The sequence below is a fragment of the Diorhabda sublineata genome, chromosome 4 (assembly GCF_026230105.1).
Source record: "Diorhabda sublineata isolate icDioSubl1.1 chromosome 4, icDioSubl1.1, whole genome shotgun sequence".
NCBI lineage: Eukaryota > Metazoa > Arthropoda > Insecta > Coleoptera > Chrysomelidae > Diorhabda > Diorhabda sublineata.
Genome location: NC_079477.1, coordinates 12,525,158 through 12,537,434, shown reverse-complemented (window position 1 = coordinate 12,537,434; position 12,277 = coordinate 12,525,158). Strand labels below are relative to the sequence as shown.

At 30.5% G+C, this 12,277-nt stretch overlaps 1 protein-coding gene across 1 annotated transcript in view; it reads left to right on the top strand.

Annotated features, from left to right (window-relative positions):
* The window catches only part of LOC130443203 (homeotic protein proboscipedia), a 101,228-nt gene that overhangs the window by 48,574 nt on the left and 40,377 nt on the right, over positions 1–12,277 (top strand). Inside the window, exon 3 of the mRNA XM_056777722.1 lies at positions 8,843–8,902. Within this exon, the coding sequence (XP_056633700.1) occupies positions 8,843–8,902 (60 nt within the window). The remainder of the gene's footprint in view (positions 1–8,842; positions 8,903–12,277) is intronic.

Sequence of the window (12,277 nt, the reverse complement as noted above, 5' to 3'; positions counted from 1 at the left end):
ATTTTGAGGAATTCCTGTTAGAAAACTCCCTTGTAAAAACTGGTAGCCCTATAAAAAATAGTAATGGCCGTTATTATCTCCATGTTAATTTTAATGTGTCCCTGAAGACCATTTGATAATTTCAAGACACTGTCATGCGGAAGATGCCTTTTTTTGGTTGATACGCCATAGCTTTTTATTGACTCCCTGACATTTCCGTCTTTAAAATTTTTGCAGTTAATTACCCATCACTTTGGACTTCATGCATATTCTAGCTTGTTTTATTTTATGTTCAGAACATACACATTGTTCGAAAATGGAATGTAGAAGGAATAATGGAGAAAATTTTGAAAATATCCTTAAGTTTAAAGCACTTTCTAATAATTTTTACTTACTTATCATTTTTTTTTACATTTCAAATCGATTTAACGGATACTTGTAATTATTTTTTCAACTTCTCAACAAAGTTAATTTAAATGTGTATAGAGAATATCACTGAATGAGTCTTAATTTGAAATATATACTGTTTATTTGATTTTTTTTTCAAATTATAAAATATATAAAATATTGTATTGTATACAAGGTGATTCATTAAGAATTTCAAATCTCTGAACTGTAGATTCTAGACCTCAAAATATGATGATTCTGCTCAACATGCCTTATGCAAATATTGCTAGTTTCCGAGATAAGGGGTGTTCAAAGTTTAAATTTAAATTTAGATTTTCGCAATAATTTTTTATGTTTTCACAATTTCTCCTTGAAAATTGGAAATTTTACGTTTTTTGGCATAAGGAATCATAATTTATTGTGTTAATTATATCAAAGTAAACTTTTTTTGGGCTAAACTTACAACTGAAATAATGAAAAAATATTAAAAAGCGTTAAATTCTACAAAAAATTGTTACTGTTGCTAATGCTTATGCCTTCATTTGCGATCAAATTGGAAAATCCAAAGGATTTAAATCAGGGCCTCTAGGTGGCAAAGCCAATCCATCGATGCGGAAACTGTTCGTTTAAGTATTGACGAATTTGTGAAGAATAATGTGGTGGTGTTCCGTCGTGCAAAAATCACATATTTTGTCTTAAAGCGAGAGTTATATCCTTTAGTTATTCGTGTAAATGTTCTTGAAGGAAATCTAAATGAAGTGGTCCATTTAAATTGGTTGGCAGTTCAAAAGGTTCAAAAATACCCACATATTACACCACACCAAATATTAACCTTAAACTCGTGCTGAAAATGTGTTTCCCTCAAAGCATGTGAATTTTCAGAAATGATTATTTTTATAATTAAATATTCCTCGTCTGATAAATGTTGCCATCAAGTGTATTGAAGTAAATGGTGGGCATTTTGAGCATTTGCTTTGAAGTTTTTTATTTTTGTTTATAAATTTGTTATTTCTACATATTTGAGGAATAATAAAATTTTTTTATGAAAAAATTGAAATTTATCAAATTTTTTAGAAGCAAATAACTCAATAACCGATTGAGTTACACGAATCAAAGGGAAGTAACTTTTTTTGTAGAATTTAACGCTTTTTAATATTTTTTTATTATTTTAGTTGTAAGTTTAGCCCCTTTTATTTAATTGACACAAAAAAGTGTAACTATCACCCTCTATTAGCAATGTTAAATTAGAGTGCAAATTATGATTCCTTATGCCAAAAAACGTAAAATTTCCAATTTTCAAGGAGAAATTGTGAAAACATAAAAAATTATTGCGAAAATCTAAATTTAAATTTAAACTTTGAACACCCCTTATCTCGGAAACTAGCAATATTTGTATAAGGCATGATGAGCAGAATCATCATATTTTGAGGTCAGAATCTACATCTAGAAGTTCAGAGATTGGACATTCTTAATTAATCACCCTGTATTTAGCAAGTTTCCAATGTTTCCCAGTGTCGGAATGCTGGACATGGTATTTATTCACTACAAGTTCATTGGTTTGTCTCTGACAAGACAGTGGTTATCATAACACGGATTTGATAGTTTAATTGTGACTGAATGTCACTTTTTTAAATTTAATTTGACGAATTCGTTTTTGACAAGTTTTTATTTTTAACGAATAATATAATCACCTTCTTTATCAACATTTTGCCTTGAAAATCTATTGGTATTTTAGCAACGACATATTGGGCATCATCCCAATTTTTGTCACTAAAAAATTTTATGGCGATCAGTATAAAATGGAATCTGTGTTCAAATTTTGTTATGTATATTGTGGTCTTGCATTATTGTGTTGTAGAAGAACGCCAGATACTTTTCTATTAAATATCGGTTCACTACATTCAATTATTTAGATTTCAAAATTAACAATTGCGTATATATTCCACCAAACACACAGCAGTAATTTTTCTGAATGGTCACTAACCTTCTCAGTACTTCGTAGTAATTCCTTTGGATAGTACTACTACACTTTGCACTTAGTGTAGTGCAGTGCTCATTTTTGCCTCTTCCGATATATTTTGGAGCACCTGCTCTACTTAATTTCCTATCTACTTCCAATATAGTCGACCAAGGTTCTGCCCTTAACTTTTCGTTGTGTATTATTGTTGGATCATTATCGAATCTGAGCTTAGAGAACCACATTTGCTATTCATTAACTTCCAATGCATCCGCAAATATTTTTTGTTGCAACTGGCATTACCATCGAGAACCGACTTGGACCAGTGTCCTTATTTCCATATTTTTTGAGGAAAAAAATTATTCTGCGCTCTACTTATTAAAAGCATATCTCATCTAATTTTTTTAAAAATTTTCTAACATCAGACTTTTTTCATTATTTTATCCTCAGTTGCTATAACTCAAAATAAGTAGCAGTGACCAATTCAGTGATTCATAGTTGCTTTGGAATTTTTAAAATAGAATTATAAATTTTACTCTTTAATATCATCGATAGCTTTCTTGTTTCTGACTATGTGAATCATTTCTAAAAATTTTCTTGTATTTGATTTCGTTTCTAGAAGTCTTAAATTTTTATGATTGAATGTTTGCTTTTTGATATCACATTTTTAGATACAATTTTATCGTATTGATGACTTCTTAATCTATTCTCGGAATATTGAGATATCTGTCCTATATAAACACCATCACAATCATTACAAAGTACTTGATATATAATATTACTTCTTTTGTTTGGATAACTTATATCTATATTTATTAATATCATTCTAATAAAATAAAAATAATATTGTGGATGATATATTGATTGATACAATTATGCAAATTCTCGATGTCATATCATATTTTGGAGGAGGTCGAAATAAATCGAAACCTTTATTTTCTTCTTTGTTTCCTAAACTGCTTTTCAATAAGAACAGACCTGAAGACTATTTATGAATAAAAAAAAATATAAAAAACTGTACCTACAATTACAAAAGCAGGATGATAAATAATTTGATATTTTAATTTTCTAAAAAATGCGACTACTATTTGTAACATTTAAGAGCTAACAAAACCAAAATGAATTTACAGATAATGTTGATTGTACTTGAGCAATTTTCTAAAATTTGTTGATGGACGAAACTTTTGAATATGTATATTCCAATTTTTCTCCTTTAAGACTTGAATTTTTATATGAAAACCTTCAGTGGACATGAAAATTCTGGAAGTTTATTCTTGTTTTCGCAACCCTGAACAAACAGACGTCTAGGATCAACTTATAAATAAAATCTAGAAAAACTTTGGATTTCAAAAAGTGAGTTCTTCGTTTCAAAGTTTGAATAACTTCATATTGTTTCACCATGTGAGACAGTAAAGCATGGAACTTTGTGACATATTTGTAACACCATCATCAAACAGATAATAGAAAAACTATTGGATTGTAATACTATTATAAAATGGTTAATTCTTTTGCTCTGCCTCAAACCATTCATACTTCAAAACAGTTATCAGAAATTAACTAATTGTAGCATGCCTAAAGAGAATCCCTGATTCGAGCGTTGTATCTTAGTATCAAAATCTTGTTGAGCAGCGCGTGGTAATCAAATATTTGCGTTTAAAAGGTGTGTATTATACCGATTCAGTTACAAAATTACGAGTGATAATGAAATAGAAATGCAAACAACTGCAATTACTCATACAAGCTTCGAATTACTTAAGAATTTGAAATATTCTCCATATTTTGTGATGTTCCGCTGTTTCCAGAACGTACAGATCAATTACGTGGTAGTCGAGTTTTTCTGGATAAGTCATAAGTGCAGTAAATCAGTGGTTTCAAACAATTTTCGTTCTAGTAACTGTCATCCAACTGGGACCGTCCTCTTAATATCGTCAGACCATCGTGTTGGTGGGCGTCCTCTACTTCTCGGTTTCCACTTATTATTTTATTGTCATCTATCAAAACGACCAGTAGTGTTACATACAATTATTTCATTTTTATCACTAGAATCAAAAATTTCAAGGCGGCGATATTTATATTAAACTTCCTTGCAATAATGGACTAATTAATGAAATCTAATTGTTTAAAAGGCATGATGCAGCTACATTTAATCACAGTCATGCGGAGTTCTCAAACATAATTTATAATGAAAAAAGGTGAACGAATAAGCCCCCAGCAGGATTTACACTGATGCGGTTTCTTTAAGAATTTGATGATTTTATTGTGTTGGTTTTTTGCTAGTCATGGTATAAAGAATGGTCGATGCTGAGGTCTCATCAACAGTAGTTCATTCGTATTTAACATTTGTTGGTGGTCTGCTACTGAAATACTTTGAGAAATAATAAGAAGAATGCAGTAGTTGTTCAACTTGTTATATTAATTGGACTATTGTTATAGAAGTGGTGAATATCTTTTTTAAATTCATAAATGAAAAATATGAACTAAACTTGAAAGTGGAAAATAGAAAATGAAAATTATTGTAGGTAAATAACAGGTGTAGTTTGGGGGATTGAATAATACGATCCTCAGATTATATATCCCAAATTTATCAATGTAAGAGTTCATCATCTATGAAAGACAACGAAAATTTACTTCACGACTGGAAAAATTATCAGGAAATATTAATGAAGAAGTTTAGCATGACTTTCTTCCAGGTATTATTCAACAACTTAAGAAATACTAAATTTTAACAAGAATATGACATTGATCGACATGTATCACACTGAACTCAAATAAATGAGATACTTCATTTATGATATACTAGACAAAATTGTCCTTCCATAGATACCATGCTGCATATCATAAATTCAATGTTTTGAGTAAAATCTTAACATTTTTTGAACAAGAATCACTACTACCCAATCTTTACAATCAAAAAAGATATCTTCTTATGAGGGCGGGTATTATGATCCTAAAACAAAATTTTAGAGATCAACTTTCCTCCACGCTTGCTCAGAATAGATATCAGATAGTAGTCCAAAGTCTGACGGTATCGGTAAGTTTATTTATTAATCATAAGCGCATCTTGAATAAAGATTAGTCTCCATAATCATTGTTGGTGACAAAGTTTTTTGGTTTTTTTCTTAGAAATTCCACTATCTCATTTTTTGAGTGCTCCCAACTCTTTCACATGTAACCTAGAGAAACTGGTATTAATGAATACGATGAAAGTTTATTTATTATTATCAATATTTTACATCAATATTTCGTGAGACTGAAATAAGTTTTTTTCTGAATAAGTTCATAATATTTTATTGCCACAAAATATAGAGAACGGTTGATTCTTCAACATATTTGGATTCGTAGCCATTCATATGAAAAGTAAAACGGAAATTAATTGTATACGACAAAAAGATCCACCCACACAGTGAATTTATAATTTGATTGGCAGGAGCTTGGGTAGTACAAAAGTCGTGTTATAGGCTCAAGTCATTATCGAAACGTGTTTAAAAAACGCTCCAATATTTATGATATTCACTGCTTCTGCCAATACAATTGAATGCTGTTTTCTTACTTTTAATAATTTGATGCAGTGCTCTATAACTCTTTATACTAGATGTTTTAAATGTTTAAGTGAGCAGCTGACCCATAGTACCTCCATAACTAAGCAGCTGACTTTCAAGCTAAGTATGATGCCCATATTATTGATAAGAATTTCAATCAACGTCCGCACCGTTATTACTCATATATGTTCAACTATCGATATCAACAGCTTATTATAACTTTCATAATCGCAAATTACCTTCCTGACTATGATGCTTCAATTAAGTATATCGATAATACGTAGATTAGTTTCAAGCAAAAATATCGAATGGATTCATTTCCAATCAATATAGGCTTAAATAGGTAACGCAAACTATGACATATTAATAGACAGTAAACAAGAAAGTATTTTCAACTATTCATTGATAATGTTATTGATGATATTTATTATTCAGAAATACCATTATTCTTATCCGTCATTGCTCAAAAAATATACTCAAAAGCATTGAGATTTATTATCTTTTATTGTATAAGAATTTTTAGTCAAAAAATATTATTTCAAACAATGTACTAGATTAAGTATACAAATCGTAGTTTATTGTTATCGATTCTAAATAAATAAACACTAGACTCTTATTTCCATATAATCAATATATTAAGAGGGGTAATCTGGTGCATTGAATAAAACTTTGATCTTCGAATGTTTCAATAATTGTAAATTATATTTATTTGTTAACTTCTTCACCATATATTATAGTCAATAGGATTATAGACTTTTTTCTTAGATTTTGTTACAGAGCTGTCATGTATGTTCTGATTCCCTACTTTGCACTTTTCCACCTTTTTAAAACTCCTTCCTTGAAAATATATTCTTTAGTAATGAAAAATTCATTTTGCAATAGCTGTGTGTTTGAACTTTTCTCTTTAATTCAATATTCTATTCTCGTATCTCTATCTATCGATATTGTGATTTTTTAGTATTCAAAAACTCGTCTTCATAAAAATGTGGGGGTGTTATGTTAAGATATCGTCTATTTCAAGCGTGAGTTTCATAATTTAAATCTTAAACCTCTCCCGTGGTATCCTGTTCTAGTTATTGTAAAACTGAAATCCCTGTTTATGAGCTGAATGTTTTATCTGCATATTTACTTATTTTGAATAATCGGTCCGTTTTAAACGATATTAAGTACATTCAATCTCTATCAAGATCTTTCATTCTCATAAAAATTAGTTCATCGATAAAGACATCAATTTTTAAATTTAAGCTCTTCTTTTTCCAATAGGACCCGGTCCTGTTCAATCCTGTATGTTTGGCTCTCTTTCTGGATCTTCCTAAGAAGCTGAACTCCAGCTCTCGTACCACCTCTTTGGTGGTCTACCTACAGGTCTGCGTGTGTTCGGTCTCTTTGTTCTAGCCCACCTTGCCCATCTGTCTACGTGATCCATCCAGAATCTTTTACTTGCCCTGACCCATCTCGCCACATTCTGTATGCCCAATTCCTCTCTTATGTCATCATTCCTTATTCGGTCCCGGCAGAGAATAGGTTTCACACACGTTTTATAGATTCTGGTCTTGCTCTGTGAGCTCATCGCTTTGTTTCTCAGACAGCCGCTGACTTTTGATGCTTTCATCGCTTGTATTCGTGCCTCCTCTGTCACGTTTCCTCACCAGATATAATCACTCCTGCTGTATCATTTCGCTATCGACTGCCAATTCGCATCTAATAGGATTTTTTGATATTACCATTGATTCTGTCTTGTTGAGTGAGATGCTCATATTAAATTTTTTGGCAGAAATTTTCATCTTATATAGTAGACGTTGTAAGTCGTCTTCATTTTCTGCTACGGCAATACCATAGTCTGCATAAAACAATACCTTTAGGGAGCGGTGACCCATTCTGTATCCTGCTTTGTTGACGTCCTCGATAATTTGATCCATTATGATGTTGAATAGGGTTCGGCTTAATTTGAACTTTTTCAGTCCTATCTTAGTTTTAATTCTTTAATTCTTATTCTGGTTCCGGTATAAAGTTCTTTGATGACTTGTTGGTACTTATAGTCTATGTTGTTTTTCTCAAGACTCCTAACACGTCTCCCAGGCGTATTCTATTAAATGCTTTGGTGAAGTCAACAAAACAGACAAATATGGGTTTATTGAATTCTTTCGACATTTCCACCAACTGACGAACTATGAATATTGATCTATTGGACATGAATCCTTGTTATTCTTCGAAAGTTGGTACCTTATTCCTTATTCTATTTGCCAATATCTTAGTAAAAAGTTTAAGAACCGAATAAAGCAAAGTTATATTCCTAAAATTATTCGTGTCTCTTTTTTCTCCTTTTTTTGGTATTGGTAGGGATATACTCGATTTCCATTCATCTGGTATAGTGCCAGAGGTTATAATCTTCTGGAATAATCGCGTGAGTTCTTTTTGTAACTCTGTTCCTCCGTACTTAATAAGTTCATTGTTTATATTATCAATACCAGGCGTCTTCCGGTTCTTCAGTTTTTTTGTTGTTTCCTGAACTAATATTTTGATAACTAATTTTCATTCATATATATTATATACAGCAAATTTCCTTCTCTAATCATTCTTTCATTTGTCAGTACATGCTATGTTGTTCAACATAATATGAGAAAATGAAAATCTGATAAACACAATCACATTGCTGCTTTTCGTCGTAAAAATGTGATTTATGAAATCAAATAAAAAATTTGATTATTTCATGCAATAGTGTCAATTCTTTATCTCAGTCACAGGAAGAGGAAGAATTTTGATACAGACATTCCAAATACCCCTCCTGTCAACGATGTAACTTCCTTTGGTGTATGATCAAATTGGGTTTTTTTTCTTGCCACATAGCATTTTGTTTCCAACATTTATATGAATTAGTTACTAATTAAGAATCAATTGATTGTCAGAGGATCAGAAAGAGAGTTGATAACACTAAATTATTTCCATCAAGCTAATTGATTTTTATTTCTTTTCGTTGCAGGATCAAGGAAAAGTAACAAAAAACTCTCCTCAATGCTTTTTGGTAACGAAGACAATGACGGTGAGCAAATATATTTTATATTACACACCTAAATCCAAAACTTCATCGATAGAACATCAAAGTTTGCACATCTCTAATAATACCTATATCAGCATCAACTAATTTTTAAACTTATTATCTTTTATTGGTATTATGGAACAGGAATAGGTGAAAAGTCTTTTCGGTTCGAAATGATCATATTTACTAATAGCGAATGAATTGATAAAATAAAAAATATAGTAGATAACAGAAAACCTCTTATTTATATTTATATATTACCAAATAATACTCAATTCAAAGCAATTAAGCATTCAAAATTTATTTTATTCTCCCTTCACAGCTTCCATTCACAGCTAGACTCATATATTTTCCTTCAGATTTCAAATGAACAACAAGAAATGATAGGTTGTAACAGATTCAATTTTACATGATCAGCTGTGGAAAAAATTGTTGCTTGTAGTGTGTCAACTATTTTCAGCAGACAGTACAACCACCAGCATTGGCAAAATTCCAAAGGTCTCTCAAAAAAGTCATGCTCGCAGTTTACTTTCGTAGTATAGGATGAGTAAGAGCAATTAAACTTAAACATCAACATACACAACAGTAACAGTAGTTTTCGTGGGTTTCAAAATATATAGCGTCAACTATGTATGAAATTCTGAAGAAATATGGATTATTTTGAGCCTTAATTAGTTTCTATATTTGAAATAAATATTCTACGAAGTAATTAAAAATACGCTTCCAAATGGAACCCAATAACTGTTGTTTTGATGACTCAAACATCGTTCTTTTGCCGGTATTCGATTCGATTCGATATCTATGAAACTAAGCTCCAATATTAGGTAGATCATCTATCAGCTGATTGTGGATCCATCCAGATCGAGATTTTCATCACAGTTCTCTTTCCGGTAGAAATTTAAAAAGTTCTATTCTTTAAAGAATCAATCAAGGTTTTGACCTGATTACTTCTATCAGTGAACGGGATGTTGTCAGGTTGATCCGATCATTGCTGGAAATCTATTTAGTATATTATTGTAATGTTTTTCTTATTCATATATTTATACTATTTCTATAGGTGGGGTGAATTAATAAACACTTTCGGTTAATTATTTAATTCATTTAAACACTTACATTAGACTCAACTAATTTAATATGAAAATAAACTTATTACTAATACTTCTATTCAATCCGTTCATTATGACTTAATTATAAACGCTAAACATACTCGTTCATATATCCAAAACAAACTTCTTAAAAATTCTAGAACCTAAACAAAAAAAAACAATAAACAAGACCTTCGTTGAAGTTAGTTTTAAAAAAATAACATGAAAAACTCGCCGCAGCTTATAAAAAAATATACATGAAAGGCGTTGCCAAATTTTAGAATTTCATTATAACCTGTCTAGATGGGTTTTATGGCCCATATCGTGGACGAGTTCGTAACATTATTTTATTCAGTAATATTGTAATTGAAAGTAGGATTAACTTGATAGAAATACGACAGTTGGTTTCTTCTTACATATATTTTTTGTTCAAATACAAAAATGCCAAATCAAATTTTTCTACCTCGGTATAAATAAGAATAACGGTCAGAAACACTATATAAAATCGAAGTTTGAACATTCTTTCATAACATGAATTCAATAAATTGAATAAGTTGAAAATTTTGTGTTGATTGTGTATTATCCAACAAAATTATTCTCATTACTGTATATACAAATAAAAATCTCCTATCGAAACTTAAATATCAGGTATAAGTGTGCAATCATATGAAATGTAATTTCGAATTGTATCTGAAAATTTTTAGACACATTATATTTATAAAAAAACTGAATTTTGGTTTTGGAATAAAATATGTTATCCTTATCAAGGAATTTCATAAAAGCTGATTTTGTTTGTATAGATTTGTTACAAATTTATAATGAGTGAATTTTAAGCTCGTATAAGAGGTACTCAGAACTTAATACAAAGGAGTAGGAGCTTGATGCAAAATTATTTTTTCCTTTTTATGGAAATTATTCAGGATTAGGATTATATATATATTAGTGGTGTTCATCCATTTATTTCATTTATTCAGTTTCTAGCAAATATTTAGTTTTTCAATCTCATAAATTAAAGTTGATCTTGATTATTTAGTAATGACAGTTAATTAAAACTAATATCTCGTAAAATCTCTTGTATATAGAGTTTTAACCGCAAAATCGAGAAATGCAAAGATCTCAAAATGATATCTAAAAGGCAATTTGGGAGTTGTTAGCAGTGGTTAGTCGAGTGGTGCAAGTAACAATGTCGATGACAGCGCACGCTGGTGGCGATTTATGGCGCTATAACTCCGAAGTTCGGGCCCTGGAGCCTTTAGGGCCCGTTACGGATGTTTCGAAAATATTTCCGGATAGTGCTTTATGAAGGTTCCGCAAAGTAATGTATTAAATTAAAAAATTCAACCATATCACGTATATTCGGACGAAATATTTTTGTCATTTTTCTCCTGGCTTACGTGGGAAAATTGATGGAAGAATGACTTTTTAATGAAAAAGTTGGCTCACAGTCAAAAATATTTTATTTATCATTTGATCTTCTTTGAGCTCCACTTACTTAGTCCAACGAGATTCCAATTTCTAAACGATTAAAAAAATAATGTTCCAAGGAGTTAAAGACAAGCTATGATTGTGAATTTCTGTTTGCTGTTGAGGTTAATTAGTAAGGCTCCGCGTTTTCTTCAGCTCATTTATTCATTACAAATTAAAATCCGTCCAATGCATTCAAACTGTTATTAGAGACTTGATTATGAAAAAAATTTCAAAATCCGTCCACGTTGGTTGAAGGCTAAGGTTAAAAATTAGAAGGATAGTTTTTAGAATAGAAAGTCAAAAAAAGAGCATTTTAGACGAAGACATATACGAGTATGTATAATAGGATGGGTGAGTTGTCTACCCAATAGGTTAAGTTTTCAAGTATGGAATTTTTTTATTAAATATAATTCGTTCCTTTTAAGTTGAGAAATCTGACTGAATTCGCATATCGAATATTCAATCATATTCAAAGAAATAAATACAATTATGCATAACTTAGGAATTGATATTCAAATTTGCCTTCAATGTCTTCGAGTGGATTTGATTCAGTCAGTAATAAAGCATTGGTTTTGTGTATTTTGATAATTACTACTTACTGTACTCTATATAAAAACTATTATTTAAAAAAACCACAAAACAGTAATAATATTGAAGATAACTATAGAATAGCAGCTTTCTCATTATAAACGTACAAACTAATCGTAGAATTGGAAACAAAATGTGAAGATTGAATCAATAGAGCGCAACCTTATTTCAAATATCGTCGTAATAAATTCAGTAACGTTCAAACGAATGGTCCAAAAAGCAACGCGTGCCCGTATCC